Genomic DNA, 19,834 nt, shown 5'->3' with positions numbered 1-19,834 from the left:
GGCAACATGTTACAGACCCAGAGCGCAGAGAGCCACTGAGAGAGACGAGAGAGAGAGGGAGGGGAGGATGTGTGTGTGTGAGTGAGTGAGTGAGTATGTGTGTGTGCGCATTGGTGGAAGGGAGAGTGGGGTGGAAGGGAGAAGAAGAAAGAGGAAGAGAGAGAGGAGGTGTTTCTACATTGATGTCGCGGAGAGAGAAAGAGAGAGTAAGAGATGGAGGGAGAAAATAGGGTGTGTGTCAGAGGGAGTGACAGTGTGTGATAGAGGCAGTGAGAGGAGGGGGGGAAGTGCAGAAGTGTGTGTGTGGTGGCAGAGTGAGAGAGAGAGAGAGAGAGAGAGAGAGAGAGAGAGAGAGAGAGAGAGAGAGAGAGAGAGGAGAGAGAGAGAGAGAGAGAGAGGGGGGGGGGGTGTCAGAAAAGGGGGCTGGGGGCTGAGAGGGTGTGAAGGACACTTGCGGGCACAGTGTCAGAGATGCACAGAGACAGGAAAGGAAAAAGAGAAACAGACAGAGGTGGAGAGAAGTCGATAGAGAGACAAAGAGAAGCAAAGTGAAAGATGGAGAAAAGAAATGAGGGGGAGAAAGAAAGAGGTAGTTGTGACAGTTGTGTCAGCGTGAGACAGCTGTCATGAGCGTCCATTATAGTAAAGATATGGGTTGAGCATAGATAATGGGATACGATGTCTGGGGAAGGAGGGAGAAGGGGTAGTGAGGGAGGGAGGGCGACAGGGAGGAAAGGAAAGGATAAACAAGAACAGGAAGGGAAAGGTTTCAGAGAGAGAGAGAGAGAGAGAGAGAGAGAGAGAGAGAGAGAGGGGGGGGGGGGGGGGGGGAGGTTCGGACAGAAAGATTGCATGGCAATGGCATACAAAATAAAGATTGTGAGTCTCCCTCCTCCTCCCTTTCCTCCCTCTCTCCCTCTATTTCCCTCTATTTAAAGTGTGAAAACCATCATGCTAATTGACTTGAATTGACTTGAATTGACAAATCCTGACCACTTCATTTCAACACGTTAACACCCAAAACACCCAAACCTCTCTCCGCCCCTGTGCACCCTCCAGGCTAACGGCTCATCTATTTGCATCCGACGAAACAAAGGGAATTAAGTGTTGATTCACACACTCACAGAACACTCATTGAAGAGCACTCGATACATGTGATTGTTAAAGTATGGCTGTTAATGTACGGGTGTGTGTGTGCGTCTGTGTTCGCGTGTGCACGTTCACAACGCCAATCTGTCTAGCTGCCGGAAGGAACAGTGAGAAAACTATCATCTAATTATACCCTCCTTGATGTGCCCAGAGGCAACATGTGTTATGGATGAAGACAGCTCCAATTCTCACACAAGGCGGTTGTAGTAGTTGGTACATAATTGATCCCCAAGGTGAAATTACCACGTTGCAGTAGGCAAGTGAGGAGAAAAAACGGAATACACAAAATAAAAACACAAGAGGGGGAAAAAAACTACAAATACACAAAATACACAATCCCCCAAAAAACCATAGGGCAGAACATGAGGTAAAAATACAAGGTTAAATCACAGGGTACATATATACACACAAGACGATTTACTAACATACAGGGATACATACAGGTAACACTGCTGAATACCGTTAACAATGAATGGAAGTGAATAGCATGAACTAGTGAATAGCATAACTAGTGAATAGCATGAACTAGTGAATAGCATGAACTAGTGAATAGCATGCACCAGCAAACTGACAGATAGGTATCTGTATACACACAGAAACCTTAATATATTGAGAGGTATACCAAATACTGTGAGATGTACCTAGTACTAAACATAAGGATCATTTGACACGTTTGTGTATGCATGTGTATAGCTTTGTCAGTGACGCAGAGTAAATGTCCTTAGCCATGGACAATAAGTTATTTTGTCAGCCTAATTGACCCCACAACTGGCATTACCATGGTAACCGGGAAAAGGACCCACTCACAAACATACACACAGGCTGCTCAAAGTGAACATTTGTGATAGGAACTGATTTGATTGGTCTCTCTCTCTCTCTCTCTCTCTCTCTCTCTCTCTCTCTCTCTCTCTCTCCTCTCTCTCTCTCTCTCTCTCTCTCTCTCTCTCTCTCTCTCTCTCTTAATTGTTGTTCCACTGAAGCGCTTGGCAGGCAGTTGCCTCTGTATGACAGGCTCACCCTCCACCTGTCTCTCGCTCTCTCTTTCTCTCTCACTCAAACACACAAGTACACGCTCTCTGTCACAGGCGGATAACTTCTGCAACGAATCTCTCAATGGGAATTTAAAGTGTCTTATGGCAGATGGGAAAACGGCGAGGGGTGTGGAGGGTGAGATGGGCGAGGGGTGTGGAGGGTGAGAGGGATGAGATAGGTGGGTGAGGGGTGAGAGGGGTGAGTGGTGAGAGGGATGAGAGGGGTGGGTGTAAGGGGGGTGAGGGGGGATGTGGCGGACACAGTAAGTCCCATCTCATTCAGAGGAATTTCCGACGGAGGGATCTGGAGAGAAACATTCCGTCTGGCTCCTTGAGATGAAAAACACGGCGCTCAGGGTCTGAAAAGTGGGCCACATGCAGGGAGACATGATATTAGGGCGGAGCATGCATGAATATTTCAGACCTCGCTCCCAGACAGCAACGGACTGCGAGGCTTTGTTCTAACTGGCTATTCTCTTTGTGCCATCACTGTTCTAGAGGAGAATATGCAAAACACCTGCTCCCCAAGCCATGCTGTGGTGACAGAATGAGAACGGCATGAAAAAAAGAGTTACGGGACTACGGGAGAGAATGGAAGCGGGGAGGGGGGGGGGTTCAACAAGCACTCCCCCCCCCCCCCCCCCCCATAGATGGAGGACCCAGTTGAGGATGTGGGCGCGGGTGGAAACGAGGGCCGCTGGCGAGGAGGTGCAGCACAGCTGGGCCCAGCGCACGCCGCTGACAGCTCTGGTCCCGTCTGCCCCATGGGGGGGGGGGGGGGGGGGGGGGACGGACGACACACACGTGACCCGGGTTTCAAACGGACGGATGAAGGTAGCGGCGAGGTCCGGAGCTACTACGGCTCCTTATGGGCGGTGTCCTCGTACGAGGACCGAGCGAGAGATTTCGAGAGAGAGAGTGAGCGGGGAGGGGCGAGCAGGAGAGGACGAAGAGAGGGAGAGGGATTCTGGAGGGGATAGTGGGAAACATAATTGGATTCACACACTGCTCACACAGGTAAGACTGTGCTGCAATTTCAGTTTAGGTCACAGCTGGTGTGCGAAGTACACACACGCACACACACTCTCCACTTCACACACGCGCAGGCACACACACGCACAGTGGGACCGAGAGAGGGACTGACATGGGGTCAGTAATAAAACACAGGGCTGTAGAACACAGTGCTGAAACAGCAATGGAGCCTAATAAGACCAGCTTGTCAAAGTGACAAGTTATGGATCCGCACTGACACAATGAGTGTAATGATGTGGAGCAGGTGTGTGCTGTGGCTGCGATGTCAGTCCTGTCTGGTGGGGAACATTGCACTTGGTCCAGCAGATGCATTGAACCAACTGGACCAGTCCTCTTAACCCTCGTGCTGCCTTCGGGTCACATGACCCAAAGGTTCATAACGAACCATTGTTGTGTTTACCCAATTTTACCCAATACAAAAACAAATAAAAATAATTTTCTTTTAACCATTCCAATGTGGGGGGTCTGAGACAGCCCGACAGTTAAAAGAAAATGCTTCACTTTGTTTTTGTATGAGGTAAATTTGTCGCAATACGACGGTGGGTCACAATGACTGATGGGTCAGAATGACCCGAAGATAACACAAGGGTTAACCCCTGGAGATGTTGTGGTAGGACTAGCATGGCCACAGTCATGACCACAAACGTTTGTTGGTGTGTGTGAACGAGAGAGAGAGAGAGACAAAGAGCGTGTTGGGGGGGGGGGGGGGGGCAGTATAGCCACATTTTTAATTAAAAAAACACTGAATACAGCAGGGACTTGGCTGTACAGCCAAATGTTTACTCAGACATGAAATAATCAACTCTAAACTCCGGATATGTGTGTGTGTGTGCTCGCTCGTGGGTCTGAATGTGTGTCACCTTTACGACTGCCTAAAGATGAGGGAAGCACATGGTAATTGAGAACCGTCGAGGCACAGCACTAATCAGGCTTTTAATTGTCTTTCTCATGTGGGAAATCTCTTCATGGCTCGACGTGATACTGCGTAGCCATCCCTGCTCCTGTCTGCCCTCCCTCTGTCTCTATCTGAGCCTGAGGCCCTCCAATGCACAAGCAAGAATCTATTTCTATCGATCGAGGATAACGTATGTTTATTGTATTTAGAGGGTGCCTATAGAGGACAGGATTATCCATTTTACAAGTAACAAGGAGGGGGTGGAGGTAGATAGACAAGACTGCACGTTTCAGTGGACATATGTTTTGAAAATAAATTTCATCCTTGGTCAAAGTTATTGTTGTGGTACAGCTTTGCCAGCCAGAGCAGGTAATTGATATTGGCAAAGAGAAATCTGTCAGCAGACTGGCACAGTTAACATTTGCCAAATCAGACATGTACAATACACACTCATGCAAACAGACCCCCTCCACCTCTCACTCTCTCACTACTGCCTCTGTTGGTTTGCTTCACCAAGAGCCCCATTATAGTCAGCCAGTGACACAGGCTGTCTGTGTGTGTGATGTGCGTGTGTGTGTGTGGGGCGGGTACACATAATCCCTCATTCAGACACGCAAACACAAATCCTTTTGCGGCCAACCTCCAGTGAAGCGTAGGGGAGCTATGAGGCTGTTTGTCCTGAAGAGAATCCCGTGTACACCTTCGTAGTGCGGCGGCATGGCGTTGGCGCCTCTATACTTAGTGGAAGAGCAAGATGTCACAAGCTCCCTTCTGGCGTGCAGCGCGCTGGTGTGTCTGGCCAGCGGTGTCACCACGCCACCTGGGCGGGGGGAGACGCGGAGGTGAGGTGCGGAGCAGAAGCTCCCCATGGTGGTCACGACGAGAGTTACACTCTCCACATGGAGACAAGAGTCTTGGCTAGTTTCACACGCTTAGAAATATACTTACCTGCAAAATATTCAAACACCTAACTCGGATGGAACAAAAGGGGACATTATTATATATATATATATATAATTTAATAAAAGGACAACACAATAACTGGCAGTTTTAAGATGTTTATTTAAAAAATAAAATAGAAAAAAATATACCGGTACATAAAAATGTTCAAAACAAAAGCCGGGCAGTGGGTCCCTCTGGCCACTGCTAGCTCAGCGGCCATTTTGACATTACTGCTCTGATGAATTGGCCAGGACATAGAGGGACTGCCACTTCTCAAAATGGCAGCCTACAGTTTAAAATCACTCATTGGGTTGCAATGGGGGTGTTTTACATTGCATCTACATGTACAAGTTGAATAGTCAATGTCTCAGTGACCCAAAGTCATTTCCCCCTCCCCACCATACATCACACCACACACACACACACACACACACACACACACACACGGACAGGTGAAAACAACGCTGCATGATGCTACGAAGCTCGGTTTCACCTGTCGACGTTTGTCAGTTTAGAGCAAAGATCGGAGACAGAACAGAAAGATGCTTTAGAACAACTGACACACACACACATCAAAGTTAAATCCATACTTGTGGGTACTGCATGTCAGTCTGAACCCATGTTGAGTGGCAGGCAGCTGTGCCCCTCTGCAGACCTCCATCAGGGACAAACTGCAGCTCTTCTTGCTGCCATCATCTAGGATTCCCTTTCAAGAGGCCGCAGCCATTCTCCCAGCAGACGTGGCCTGCCAGACAGGTTCAGGGTATAAAACAAGGATGACCCCCCTTGACACCCCCCCCCCCCCGTAATGGACCACGGCGAGACTTCAGAGTCTATCCGATGACCTCAGACCAGCTTTCTAAAAAGCAACTTGTTAAAAGTCAAGCCGAAGCCTGCCGGGGTCCGGCTTTTGCTATTTGTCGGGTCAAAGTTGCCATGGTAACATGTAAGAAGTGTAACGTCGGCGCTGGGGTGAAAGGGTCAAGGTTCAGAAGGGGGGGAGACCGTCACCACCTCCTAAGTGCAGAACAGAGTGCCAGTCGCTCTCTGCGTACACCGTCTTTTAGCTTTCGGGGTTCAAACCCTGGTGCCATGTGTTCTAACACTCCAAACTCCCCCCCCTTCTCTCTCCCAAACAGGACTGAAGGCCCCACCACAGACCCATCACTACAAATCAGGGGCCGATGACACACAAACAACTTGACTTTCGGAAGAAAAACAAATTAAAATAACACACATTGAGGGCTTGCATACGATAGACAGGGAGGCTTGTGGATATACCAATGACCAATTAGCCAATGACCTTAGGTTAGGGCCATCGAGTGGTTGTCATTGGAAATGACATGGGAGTTGGGAGGCGACACGCTAAAGGAGGATCCACTTGCATAGTAATAACAGGGACGTATGGATGGCTCTGGGACGAGGCCCCGTGGTCGTGTGCTGGCGTCCCATCCCTTACTTGACGTAAACACACACGACGGGCATTGCGCCAAAAAAACAAAAAAAAAAACAATTAGCGGAAGTACCTGCCGATCAGAGAGACGACATTCCGGAATGGAATCACAAAAGTCCTACTTTAGGGTCGGGTTCAGGAAGCCTCCGCCATCGCCCCGCACCCCCCCCCCCCACCCCAGACGGGCGGAGGACTCCTTGAGAGCACCTAGTGTTGGTCTGCACCGATTCACAGTTCTGAGAAGGAAACCTCAAACTCGTTCCTAGAAGAGAACCCCCCCCCCCCCACACACACACACCCTGGGTATGTAGGGGGAGTAGACTGCCTCTTCTTCCCACCCCTCTAGTCTGGGACCGGTCTCTGAGTTCTGGTCTGTTTGGCTGTCCCTTCATTCAACCTCCCTAGACCACACCTTAAAATAGATTTAAAGTGACAGAAAAAATAAAAAATAAAAAAAGACCCGTCTGTTCTCACACACTCAGCAACAGCAGCATGCATTCCACCCATTCAACGCACAAGTATGCAGAGAGGACACGGGCACACATGATTAAAACCACAAATTGGTGTTGGGTTCTGCCAAGTCTCAATAGTGGACTGTAGCGATAGCGCCCTCTGGTGAGACTGGCGTGGGACTACAGGCACGGGCCTGTTGTCATCCAGGCCGCATCGTGGGGCCACAAGAGCTTTACTGGTGACAGAACAGCTTCTCTTCACTCTGCCAGGGGCACTTCAACTGTATTTGAATTGCCTAGAAAAGGAATTAAGGGAGATGGTTTTGTGGGGTAGAGAGACAACTTTCTGCTCTTATCTCACACACACACACACACACACACACTGCCTGGGTAAAGGTTCTGTAAACTCTGAAGAAATTAAAAACTCTACAAAAATAAAATGACCATATTAAAAACAAAATCCTTTACACATACATACAATTAAATAAACATGAACTTTAGGAAAGAAGAAAAAAAAGAAACATTATTGCACAAATAAGAAACTGTTTGTTCACTGGGGGAGATAAACTAAGTAGAAAAGCAGGCAGCTTAGCTGCAGGGGTCAAGGACAAGCTGCCATCACCCTGACAACGTCACCCCATAATACAGCGGAAATATAGTATTCCCACAAGACACTGAACTTTGCCACTCCAACCTGGCAATTACATCACCACTATGCCCCCCCCCCCACCACCACCACACCCACCCCAAATGGTGAATGAAAACACAGAACAAATCGCAAAAATACGAAAAGTAAAGGCTGCGTTCACAAGTCACTGCCGTTCAGGCCTGTTGCTTTGTAAAAACATGCAGAGATGGCGAGGCAGAGAGCGAGAAGAAAGCAGGACGAGAGAGAGAGAGAAAGAGAGAGATGGGTTCGAGGCCGTAGTGGTGAGTTCTCTGCTGGTCTGGTTTTACTCCCCTGGTTGGGGGCGTTCTTGTTCAGGAGGAACAGCAGGGGGCGTTGTCACGTCAATGGAACCTCTCAGTCCACGAGGGGTGGAGAGGAGGAGGAAGAGGAGGAGTGCTGTCTGTCTATCTATCTGCTGAGGCTGACGGGAAGGCTGTCTCGTTTCCTGCGACGCCACGAGTTGCGGTTGTACTGCGTGTGAGCGTAGGTGTGGCCGCGGTTCACCAGGACAGGGCTGCTGATCACCGCTGGGTTGTGGAAGCTCTTCATGGGGAACTTGGGGCCGTTCTGGAGAGATGGAAGAGGGGGGGGGGGGGGGGGGAGAGCGGGTTGGTCTGTTTACCACTGAAGAAAACAACATCCAAAAATGGTTCAATACAATACAAAGAACGTTTCAACGGAAGGATAGAAAAGAAAGGTAGAGAAGAGAACATGTGACAGGTGTGTGTGTATGTGTGTGTGTGTACACCAGGGGCTTATACTACGAAGCAGTATTTGGAGTTAGCGAGGTAATTTCAGGATTAACCCTGTGTGGTCAGTGTCACAACAGTGGTTCACTTCTTACCAGGCGAGATCATCATAAAACAAACTGATTAAAGCATGGAAGCCTTATTTCTTACCTGTTGACCTCATCAAATTAGCTTATAAGTAAGCCTATTTACTGGTTTGAATTATGTTTTGCATTTGTTCTTTCTTTACTTGCTCAGACGAGTTTTAACACCGTTTTGCAGCCAAAATAATATGGCTAAAATTGGCTTACATGCCGTAACATTTAGTCATTTTTCGTCAGCCGTAAGACTACACCTAAGTAAAATTAATTTAATGGAATACACAATTGTAATTAGATCAAGGCCTAATCGTGCCTTAATGATGGGGCAGATATATGGGTAAGCCTATCAACTTCAGCAATTATTCACTAGCTTTCCTTCCTTTGTTTTGTTTTTAGCCTGAATTATATTTAAAAATCCATCATATTTATTTATTATTATAGTTGGCTCATCTTGAGTTAAATATGCAGCTCTGGTAGACTTCATATTTGCAATTAATAGTAGGGTACAAAACACCGTCCCCTTCACATGACTACGCTCCTGGCTAGATGGTGAAACCCTGGCTTGAGGTAAACGAGTTGATAACCACCGCCGTGACACCATTTAGCTTAGCTTAGATTAGTCTTCGTGAAGCCAGCTAACTAGGAGATATCCCGGGCATGTTGAATGTGCTTCGTACTACAGGCCCCCAGAGTCAGACAGATAGACAAGAGAGAAAACAGAAAGAGAGAGAGATTCTCCCTGTGGCGCCGTCGGCGTCCAGCTGTCGCCCGCCTACCTTTTGTGCGTGGCTGGGGTGGGGGCTGGGCAGAGTCTGGGGGCTGGAGGGGGCAGGGGCGGGGGGAGGCATGAGGTAGAAGGGAGGGGGCCCCGTGTCTATACACACCTGTCTGCCAGGCAGGGGGTGCATCGCCAGGCCACCGGGCAGGGACACACGCGCCTGTCCGGACGCCAAAACACCCGTCAGAACTCAACAGGACCCCCCCAAATACAGAACACATCACGACACACTGTTTCCATCACAAACTCCTAAACTGTGGAACTCCATCAGAAATGCTCCTACGCCTGAATTTGCGTAAAACGTACAATTTTCTCAGGTTTTTAATTGTGAATTTAATAGTGTGTGCTCGTTATTGTATATCATGCTTTACGAACGCAATTTTACTGTACTGTAACGCTTTGAGTGCAAGAAAGGTGCATTCCAAATAAAATGGCTGATTATGATTAAACCTCTTGCTAAAAACAAAACAAAACAAAATTATTCCATGTCCTGCAGATAAAGAGAGCCCGTCTGAATCCTCACCTGTGAACCAGGGTGTATCATGAGGTGGTGGGTGCCCATGCCAGGCTTGGCTGTGGCCATGGTGAGGCCTGGGGGCAGGGCCATGCCCAGTGCCTGGCACTGGAACAGAGACAGGGCCGGGGGAGGGACCGGACACGGTGTCGAGTCCGAGTCCTGGGGAGGGCGGAGAGGGGGAGGGGTTAGCGAGCTCCGCGCGTCCCTGTGGTGTTGAGAGGCGTGTGGGTTTATGTGCGTGAGTGTCTATATGCGTGCATGTATTGTGTGTGTCCATGCATGTGTGTGAATGTGCGCATACATGTTTGTGCATGGATCAGTGTGTGTGCGTGTGCGTGCATCAGTGTGTGTGTGTGTGTGCGCATGCATCAGTGTGTGTGTGTGTGTGTGTGCGTGCGCATCAGTGTGTGTGTGTGTGTGTGTGTGTGCATCAGTGTGTGTGTGTGTGTGTGCGTGCATCAGTGTGTGTGTGTGTGCGAGCGTCCTCACATTGTCGGACCCAGACAGCGAGGAGACGGAGGAGGCTGAGGAGTGCTGCTGGGGGCTGGACAGGGACATGGGGGAGTCCACGCTGGGGGGGGACACAGAGTCTCTCTGCTGCTCCTCCCCGCCCAGCACGCCCCCGGGCTCCCGCTCAGACGCGCTCTCCTTGGGCAGGGCTCCTGCAGGAGGGACACACAGGGCAGGTCAGCGGCAGGACAGACGAGACGCCAGAGAAGGACCCAGCAGGCCGACACGAATAAACAAAATATTCGGAAACTTTTTTTAAAATATTTTTTGATTGCCTACTACATGACCTAAAAAGAGTAGAGTATGACGGTTGTCTTCCAGTTTCCAATTTGCTCAAATCTAAAATACCTCCAAATAGTTTTTACTTGCACGCTGTACCACAGTGACGGACCTGGTGTGCAAAAGCTCACAAGTAGCTGGCTTCAAATGTGATCGACGACAAATGATTCCCGGCCTGCAAAAGTGACGAGCACTTCCAGCACCTCTACAAGTGGAGAGAAGTTGTGATTGTAAAGGCAGTGTGTGTGTGCGGGGCATTACCCCTACTCTCCATCCGTGCTTGGTGCCTGCCCCCCCACTTCTTGATGATCCACTCCCTGTAGTCAATCACTTCCTGTGTCACCTTGATTATCCTCCCCAAAGTGCTGTTTGTACAGAGAAGAGTGAGAGACACCGTGGGGGAAGCATTAAAGTGTGGCACCGCGTCAGAAGGAAGCCAGTTTAAAAGAAATGGTGACATTGCGCTTGCTGGCGGGCGGCGGGGCCCTACCTTTCGATGTCCTTGTTGGGGTAGGAGCGCGCCAGGGGGGACACGGCGTGGCTCAGGGTGATGTAGGCGTAGTCGAACACCTGCTTCACCTGCATGGCCCCGTAGGAACTCCTGCCCACATCGTTACCTACATCACACATACACACACGGAACCCAGTTCAAACCATGGCCCCTCACATATTTACCGACCCACAAATCTTGAGATGAGGTATTCGAAAAATGTCAAAAAGGTGTAGAACACGCACGCACACACACACACACACACACTCTCACACACACACCTGGGAGCAGGGGGTCCTCTATACACAGCATGGAGGGCCGGTTCCCGTTGGTCATGGCCTTCATCATCTCCTCCTTGGCCATGTAAGCCCCTCCGCTCCGGATGCGGATCCCCGTCTTCAGGTAGTTGAACTGGCGGCCGTACAGCTCGAAGAACTCGATCAGCAGGATGCCCAGGTTTATGTTGGGGTTCCGGGCGTCGATGCGAGGATGGAGCTGAGAAAGAGAGAGAGAGGTGGAGAGTAGGGGGAGAGAGGGTGAGTAGGGGGAGAGAGGGTGAGTAGGGGGAGAGAGGGTGAGTAGGGGGAGAGAGGGTGAGTAGGGGGAGAGAGGGTGAGTAGGGGGAGAGAGGGTGAGTAGGGGGAGAGAGGGTGAGTAGGGGGAGAGAGGGTGAGTAGGGGGAGAGAGGGAGAGACTGTCAGAACCCCCCAATGAAATACCCGACCAGACAGGATAACACTTGAGACTGCTGTCACACTGCCGTCACACTACAATCACCAGAGCCCAGCACGCTGTCCCCAGCGCTGGAACACTCCGGTCACGACGCCATCCACCCCACTCCTGCACACAGGCCCAAACTCTACCTGTCTAATCCTGCTGGGAGGACTTCTAAACCAGTGGACCTGTGAAGCTATGGAGAACCTTGGCGCGAGCATGGACTGACTGGACTGGGGTTGCTCTCAGAACCGTCAACCCCCAGTCTGGGGGAGGAGGTCAGAGGCTGGGACGTCATCCCCTCAGCCGGTGTGAGGGGACCGCGCGTCATCACGCGACAGGGGTGGTCGGAACGACGACAAACCCTGCTTTACAGCTGAACACGGCGCATGTTGATGAAGGAGGAAGCGTTTCGGAGTGGGGACAAGGTTTGGTATTGAAAGAGTTGAAACGGGTTTAGCAGGGCAGCGCGAGACGCTACGCGGCTGCAAAAACGACAACAGCACTTCAGCACTTCTCAGGAGAACCACTTGGTCTCTGTCTGGAAGCTAACTCAGACAGATGACCAACTACAAACAGACTCCAACCTCCCCCTCCCCCCAAACACTCCGCTAATGACTTGCGCCCGGCCAACGACCTCACTCACTTCCATTGTCGATTTGAAAGACAATGGGGGCAGTGCTGACACGTCCCCCCCACCCTCCCCCCCAGTGTCTCCGTCCACCAGCTCCTCCTCCCCCACCTCCGCAGGGGGCCGGGGCCGAAACTGCCCACCTGGGCCCCCCCCCCCCAACCAGAGACACCATCTCCATCCTGGAGAGGGACGCTGGTGTGCTGTCCAAGAGGCAGACTGCTTAATCACGGTGCACTTCCAACACGTCCATCATCCTCCCCTTCCTCCCTCCTCCTGCTGCCCCTGCCAAGGAACCAGGGCAGGCGGGGTGACGGTCCGCAGCCCGTCATCCCTCCAGGGCCCTGAGGGTGGGAGGAGAGACCGTGGACGACCCCCTCCCTTCCTGGACAGGAAGTCTGTGAAGCCCTCCCCTCAGGAAGAGGGCTGCGGGCCATCGGGACCCAAACCTCACGGCACGAGTACTGCGCTTTGCCCACTGCAGTTGGCCTCACCAACAAGGCCCGGGACCCCTATTGACACCGATTGTCATCTCACTTGTTCTGATCACACTTCTTCATATCTTCTAGTGTTCATTTGTCACTTACGTCACTGTATTTTGCACTTCTGTTTTTTTTTTCTTCCTTGCAATGTTTCTTGCATTACAGTTCATTATCAGACCAAAGCAAATCACTTGGATATGAAAAACCCACTTAGCAATAAACCTTCTTCCGAAACTAACACACTAACACCTAGAAGCCACGGTGGACCATTTCCCCCTCTGCATCAGGCAAATGATATTATACTGTACATATGTGTTATTACGTGTGCGTTATCATATGTGTGTGTTACGCCCGTATGTGTGTGTGTACCTGCAAGAAGCTGATGACCATGAGGATGAGGCTGTAGGAGCTGATGCCTCCAGTGAACACCTCGTTCAGGTCCCTCTGAAGCAGGAACTGCTTCAACACAAAGATGAGGTAGGGAAGAACAGGGTAGCTCTGGAAGAGAGGAGAGAGCGAGAGAGAGAGAGAGAGAGAGAGGACGGCAGGTCAGAGAGAGAGAGAGAGAAAGCGAAAACGGAACCAAAAGACAACAATTGCCGTGTACCAATGAATCCAGTGCACATATCTAACGTTGCGGTTTAACCCCCCAGGCGGAGCACCCCCGATCCCAGCTCTGGCACCGGGGGACGGAGGGAACCCGCGTGGAGAGCTGGGCCTCACTCTTCAGGTCAAATACCGGGCATCTGAGGCTCTGCCCGCTTCTACACTGGCTCACTTCACAGCGTTGAAAAGCAAACGGGGCAGCGGCACACTGGACGCACGCTCGAATCTGTGACGACACTGCAGTGAATAGTCGCATGCGCTTCGTGTATTCGGAAAGACGTGCTTGTTCAAATGTCACGTTTGCGTGGTGTGCTGCGTGTCGGGGAAGCCTCGGTTCGCGGAACACTTGCAGTCGTCTTCATTTTTCGAGGCATAAGCCTCGTTCTGACAGCAGGCAATGTTAAGGAGAGACCATCTGACCGGGATGTTGCTTCTGCACTGTAATATTCTTTTTTCTCTTTTTTTCCCGCCGTGCCTGGTAGCTGGGATGTGGTTACTTAGTGATGTGGCCAGTAAATACATACCGTTCCTTGACTCTGGCTACCGAAATACTGTCAGAACTTATGCGCCTCTGATCCTAGAACTTTTCTGCCTACACCATCTGTACGTGGCTTAGGATAAAAGCTTTGGCTACATGAATTGAAAACTGTTGGGGGGGGAAAAGTTCCCTTTCTTGGTTCTCAAGCCAGAGCTTCACCCTGGAGAGCAGCCTACCAATCTCCTCTCCTCCCCTGACTCTGGAGAACTGACTGTTGACCGTCATGAGCGTGGGTCCGGGTTCAGACGCGCGGCGAGCTAGCAACTACCTTCGGAGCTCGGCAGAGCTGCTGTGTTGTCTTGACATTATCAAGTCCTCTTCCACTGACACCTGCCTCCCCTTGGATGAATGCCAAGCCGCGACGCTCACTTCCGAGTTGTCATTTGGACAAATATGCACTTAAGAAAAAAAACGGGCTTATCGTATATCCCTGCACTCCAGGACGTTAGGGAGAGCTGCCTTGAACGGCGGAAGGCCAACATTCAAGTGACAGCTTGACACCGAGGTGCTCGGAACTCTTTCTACGTAAATACGTCAGTAGCACGGTCGCCTAAAAATTCACAGGACTCAGCGGGCTCCAGGACACAAAGGACCAACTAATGAACATGGACGCGGTCCGACGTTTCGAGATGTCCAACTGACAAGCACGGCACACTGCTCTTCTATAACCAACAAGTCCAGTCCTCCACTCATTTATGGATACCAGCCAGTCTAAGGAGGTCAGACAGGGACACGTTAACGAGAGAACAACAAGGGTTAAGGAGACACCAGTCCACGGGCTCACCTTCACGTAGTCTTTGATGAAGCGGGCGGCCTTGACGCCGGTCTCCACGTTGAAGCTGATATCCACCTTCACCTCCGTCTCCTGATCCGTCAGCTTGATGATGGGCACCTGTGTGACGGGGAGAACACGTAAACATACAGGCGGCGTGTCGGGGGCACAAGACCGAGCCTCGTCCTTTTAGGAAAGCCCACACATCCCTCACGGAGGGCCTCCTGTCAAACGTCCTGGTTGCGAGGGTTCCCACAGAAAATAGTGAGCCCGAGCAGGCTTTACAGAAGCTCACAGACAACAATTAAAAAGAGAGCGGCGCTTGATGCGTGAACACTTTTCAACCGCGCTGTTACGGTGATGGCAGACGACGTGGTCACTCGCCCTTCTCTAAAAACACGACACGACACTTTTTCTATTCTCGCACAAAATATATCGACGCAAGCGCCTTCGACGTCTCACAACACACACCACACGCAACGCCTCTCACCGTAGCCTTGTCCAGAACCTTGATGGACAGGGGATCCGCCACTTTGTGTCTGCGGAGGGCCTGCTCCAACTCCTGCAACGGGGGCCGGTCCCACCTCCCAAACACCACCAGGTCGATGTCGCTGCGGCAAACACAAAAGCACCACGGCGTGGTCATTGGATGGTCGTTAGTGGACGTTGTGGAACGAGCATCTCAAAGTGGACGCGGCTGTCGTCTTACCTTGTCGGGAGGTAGAGCCCGGTGCTAAAGCTGCCAAATATCTGCACCTGTAGACAGAGAGAGAGCTCTTTCAACGTACAATTAAACACCTGACACATTTCCTATCAGTCACTGGTCACATGAATGGGTAGCCTACGTACTGTGGGTGCGTCCGTGTCAAAATTCAGACATGCAGCATGACATTTGTTGAGCGTGTGTGTGTGTGTGTGTTCTTACATCAGCGGAGGGCCACAGCTCTTTGATGACCGCCTCTATCCTGTTCACCACCTCCTTCCTCATGGCCGCCTCCTCCGGACGAGGAGACATGAAGTTGTAGAAGTCCACCACCTCCTCATGGAGTCTGGGGATCACACAGGAGAAGACGTGGGTGAGAAAAAACAAACACACCCCGACACACAAATCCCTTTCAGAACCAGAGAGGGTTACCATGTATCATCAATCACATATTTAACAGAAACTCCCACAATTCCCACAATAAAAGAAATTAGGGCCAGGTCTATTGAAACCGTCTGCCTTATCGCTGGTAGATCTCTATTTGTGTGTGTCATTAAACTGAGAAATGTTTACAGTTATGACCTGTCAAATGTGTAGGGGCTGAATTAGGGGGTATTTGGTTAACTGGCCCATGGGTTCCCAGACATGTTTGCACTTCCAACAGGTATGCCAATACCTAAACACTGTGTGTACATTATGGTTTTAAATGATTCTGTTGATTTGAGTACATTTCTAGCCTATATCAGGCTGTATGTATATTTTGTATTGTGCCTGTTCATGTGGCTGTTCCCCTAATAAAGTTATTTTAGTGTACAGGAACACTGCTAGAGATCCAACTAGCGCTGGACACAGGGAGCCGGTCTGAGTGTGCATGTCTGAGCAAAAACTACAGGGTAGCTAATAGGTTTGCCAGGATTCTGTGAAAGACATCTGCCTTGCTAACTCCATTAGTCGAATCATTATTACTATTTGAATAATTTTTGCACAATAAAAAAGTATCTACCAGCTGACAGTAAGGATTAGTTGTGAAAAAGGAAATGCCACAAGTCGCGATAGTGCCCCTTGAGGCCAGGACATGTATTGCTCCGTTAATTCAAATATTTCATACATTTTTGTAATTGGATAGAGAGCTGACAATGCATTCAAGCGAAAATGGTTAGAGTATCGTCACTTGGTACAATTCCTGCTGTGACCTGGAAGAGTCAAAGTTGGTAGCTGCTAGCTAGGAAAGGAACCAACCTACTGGTTATACAGTGTGATACAAACGGGCGGCACCAAAGTTGCTACCAAATTGACTTTCCTGACCAGCACTAAATTCTTGCGCTGAGAATTCCAAGGGGGGGGGGGGTGCAACCAAACATTACGAATATCACAAGTTCATGTAACACATCTGCAGCTTCCTCTAAAATAAATGTAAAAGGTTCTCTGTTGAGAGTAGCTACCAGAGTTTTAGTTTTGATTGATAATCACCAAGTTAGCTTTACAAGTCTAACGATTCAAAGATTTAGCTGGAAGGTCAACGCGACGAAAGCTACTCATTGGCATTTAACTAATTTTTGCTTGTAACTTGGCTTGCTAGATAGCGTTAGCCCTAGCTAGCTTGATCCGGCCATTTGCATAGCCCAAATTTGAATATTAGCTAGACTATTTTGTTGAGGATGGCACTATTTACTATGTTAGCTAGCTCTACATTGTTCAGGGCAGGGTACAGTAGCGAACACACCATATTCTGCTAACCATACATTCCACAAGTTTTCCCAATTTTAAATGTGTCCATTAATCTGGGGTCTAGATAGCGGCTTGCTAATTGGCAGTAGAAGCTAGTCAATTGCGGTAGCTGGCCAGCTTGCACAATTAGCCTAGCTTAGCATGCGAGTCACTGCGTGCCCGGCATTATTATCGAGCAACAATCTATAATAAATGTCCTTTTCTAAGCCCTCGTCTTGCTAGACTAGTTCTTTACAAAAACACAAATTACTGCTGATTGAGATGATAGCCCAAGATGACACTTCCTGACCACGAGTTGTACAATTCGACCAAAAATTGTGAGTTACCCGTACTTAGCCATAATTAGCGTAAATTATCATGATTAGTTAGCATGCATCATACAAAGCAACGTAGCAATAATCTCACCCATTGACACCTGGGTTGTATTTCCTCGTCTTCCAAGGGGTCCCCGTGCTCAGAAAATTGCCATTAGTGCAGTTAGAAAGCAGGTAATTCATCCCATAGGTGCTCGCCTTATTGTCACTTTTCCTTCGGCTTGGATGGTGATTGTGGTAATTTAGGGGTGCAGAGGGCTGAATCGGTTGACTCTTCACACAATTTTGTTGAAAATTGTACTGTGGATGTTCCTGAAGATGACGATTATGGTACTGGTGGTTAACATTATTATGCATGCTGTCACTAAAGCTAAAGAACAGATTGACACCTCCAGCATTTTTATTCATGTTTCCCATTACATTTCCACCACTAGTCCTCCCCAAAGAGCAATTCGAAGATGGGCTGTCCGTTCCAGATTCTAGCGAAGACGAAGATGAGACTGATCTCGTCTTCTGGGGCATTTTCCCCTCTCCTGAATCTGCCGTTACTCTGTTGCCGTCCGCTTTCGACAGGGTCACAGAGTTTGGTACGTTTCCTTTCGAGAGTGATATTCCAAGAGGAGAAAATGCAGTGCCGTTAGTAATAGTGCCGTTCGCAGTACTATGATGGCTGCTGTTTAAACTAGTACCAGCGTTACTGCTGCTGCAAATGCTTTTGCTTGATGCTACGGTCGCAACATTTTTAAAAACATCCAAAGCCGGAGAATTCACGCATAGATTATGGTTCTGATTGTAATGTTGACCGGATTGTGTCAATACTCCCTGAGAAGTCTCCCAAACGTGCATCCATAAGGCGTTCGCAGGTCCTTTCTGTTCGGGCTGAATCCAAGATACCCTCGGATCCATTCAACTTCTCTTTAGGCAGCCTCTTCCAAGCAAAAGCAAATCAATGTGCCAGTTAAAATTACGCGATTGCCCGGACCGAAGTAAATTTTCTAATGAACTGGGTTACAAAAATAAAGAGAAATTCTAAACGCCGAACCGAATTAGGACCATTGATAAAGTGGCCCTTTTCACACCGCTAGCGGAAAACTGCTAGCAGATTCCTACGGGAATTCAATATGGCGTAGTCTCTTCAAACCGAAGCAGCATGCGCATGTGTGTAGGATTTTAAGCAGTGAACACACCTCCGTCCACCGCCCACTCTCATCCTTCACCCTTCAGTGAGCGAATTTACTAAATATTTAAGTCTAATTTGACAATGCTATTTTCCACGCCACAATGTTTACCATAACTGAAAACTGGATAGGCAAGTCCAATTAATGAGCACACATAAGACCATACACGTTCAAATAACAATACAATACCAATAGAAAAGAAAAATGCATAATTGCTGCACCTTTGATACACACAACTGTACACCTATTTATCGCTAATATTTTCACCATAGCATGAACTACTGGCCCTTAGGTAAGAGTTTAGATTGGCAGGACAATGTATAGGTAGGGCTAGTAAATTTAATTCAAATATAATTTATTTAGAAACAGTAGGCAGAGGAATTACATTGCTATAGAGACCTTTCTTCGGGAACTGTAAGTGTTATGCCTCACATGCAATTAAAAAAATCATCCGCACCATAAAACTTGTAGAAGGGGTTCAGGCAATCTGGTGTAGGAGCACTCACAGCTACTTCTGTAGTAGAGTGTATCTTGCGTAATATCTGCTTCTCTCCCCGCTCACGTGCAGCATGTGACAGAGCCAAGGAAACGCCCCCAGAGCAAGCGTGTCAGCTAGGATAACTCTCCCTCTCATCCACAGGCACGACCAAGCTCTTTGCTCGAGTGAATGCTTTTGAAAAAGAACAGCCCCTGTTCTCTGACAGTAAATAGGGTATTTAGGTCTAGATAGGCCCTTCCTCTCATTATGACTGAGGACTAGTTCATAACCACATTCTCAGTTTCTCTTCAGGCAAGCCACATAGGTTGCCTTATTGTGTATGTTTGGATTGGCTCAGGGTAGGAGAAAAGCTGACACATCCCTGTGGTAAATAAACACACACACATGCATCACTCAGTGCTGATACTAGACCACAATATGCTTTCCAGAGTGGAAAGCATATTGTGCAAGCAATCCAAACATACACATGTTTGGATTGGCTCAGGGTAGGAGAAAAGCTGACACATCCCTGTGGTAAATAAACACACACACATGCATCACTCAGTGCTGATACTAGACCACAATATGCTTTCCAGAGTGCTCTCTTGTGTAAACAAAGGATCATATCTTGGAATGAAGTGGATGGAGAGTGGTTTCTGGCCT

At 49.1% G+C, this 19,834-nt stretch overlaps 2 protein-coding genes across 4 annotated transcripts in view; both read right to left on the bottom strand.

Moving 5' to 3' along the window:
* Nucleotides 1-4,976, bottom strand: part of adcy2b (adenylate cyclase 2b (brain)) — a 14,802-nt gene extending 9,826 nt beyond the window's left edge. Inside the window, exon 1 of the mRNA XM_062446054.1 lies at nucleotides 4,806-4,976. Coding sequence (XP_062302038.1) covers nucleotides 4,806-4,976 — 171 coding nt within the window. The remainder of the gene's footprint in view (nucleotides 1-4,805) is intronic.
* Nucleotides 4,977-6,854: 1,878 nt separating this feature from the next.
* On the bottom strand, nucleotides 6,855-18,660 carry tent4a (terminal nucleotidyltransferase 4A). Of its 3 annotated transcripts, none has more exons than XM_062445723.1 (13): nucleotides 17,607-18,660; nucleotides 15,696-15,819; nucleotides 15,480-15,526; nucleotides 15,261-15,381; nucleotides 14,783-14,890; nucleotides 13,224-13,352; nucleotides 11,309-11,522; nucleotides 11,028-11,154; nucleotides 10,799-10,902; nucleotides 10,238-10,407; nucleotides 9,755-9,907; nucleotides 9,230-9,391; nucleotides 6,855-8,191 (listed from the first exon to the last, which is right to left on the bottom strand). In XM_062445723.1, the coding sequence occupies exons 1-13, from the start codon at nucleotides 18,419-18,421 to the stop codon at nucleotides 8,033-8,035; spliced, it is 2,433 nt and encodes an 810-aa protein (XP_062301707.1). In that variant the 5' UTR covers nucleotides 18,422-18,660; the 3' UTR covers nucleotides 6,855-8,032. The 3 variants fall into 3 exon arrangements, with proteins under 3 accessions (XP_062301707.1, XP_062301708.1, XP_062301706.1); XM_062445724.1 differs by having other exon boundaries at nucleotides 6,856-8,191; nucleotides 9,338-9,391; nucleotides 10,238-10,410; XM_062445722.1 differs by having other exon boundaries at nucleotides 6,857-8,191; nucleotides 10,238-10,410.
* Nucleotides 18,661-19,834: the final 1,174 nt, after the last annotated feature.

Source organism: Osmerus eperlanus, chromosome 20, assembly GCF_963692335.1.
Source record: "Osmerus eperlanus chromosome 20, fOsmEpe2.1, whole genome shotgun sequence".
Classification (NCBI taxonomy): domain Eukaryota; kingdom Metazoa; phylum Chordata; class Actinopteri; order Osmeriformes; family Osmeridae; genus Osmerus; species Osmerus eperlanus.
This window is presented reverse-complemented; position numbering and strand designations above follow the sequence as displayed.

Excerpts from the sequence above, each read along its gene's own strand:
- tent4a (XM_062445722.1), bottom strand. The coding sequence starts at position 18,421 with ATGGATCCGAGGGTATCTTGGATTCAGCCCGAACAGAAAGGACCTGCG. Across the intron at positions 15,382-15,479 it reads GGGCTCTACCTCCCGACAAG|CGACATCGACCTGGTGGTGT; the intron begins GTAAGACGACAG and ends TGTTTGCCGCAG. Across the intron at positions 11,155-11,308 it reads AGAGGACCCCCTGCTCCCAG|GTAACGATGTGGGCAGGAGT; the intron begins GTGTGTGTGTGA and ends TGTGTGATGTAG.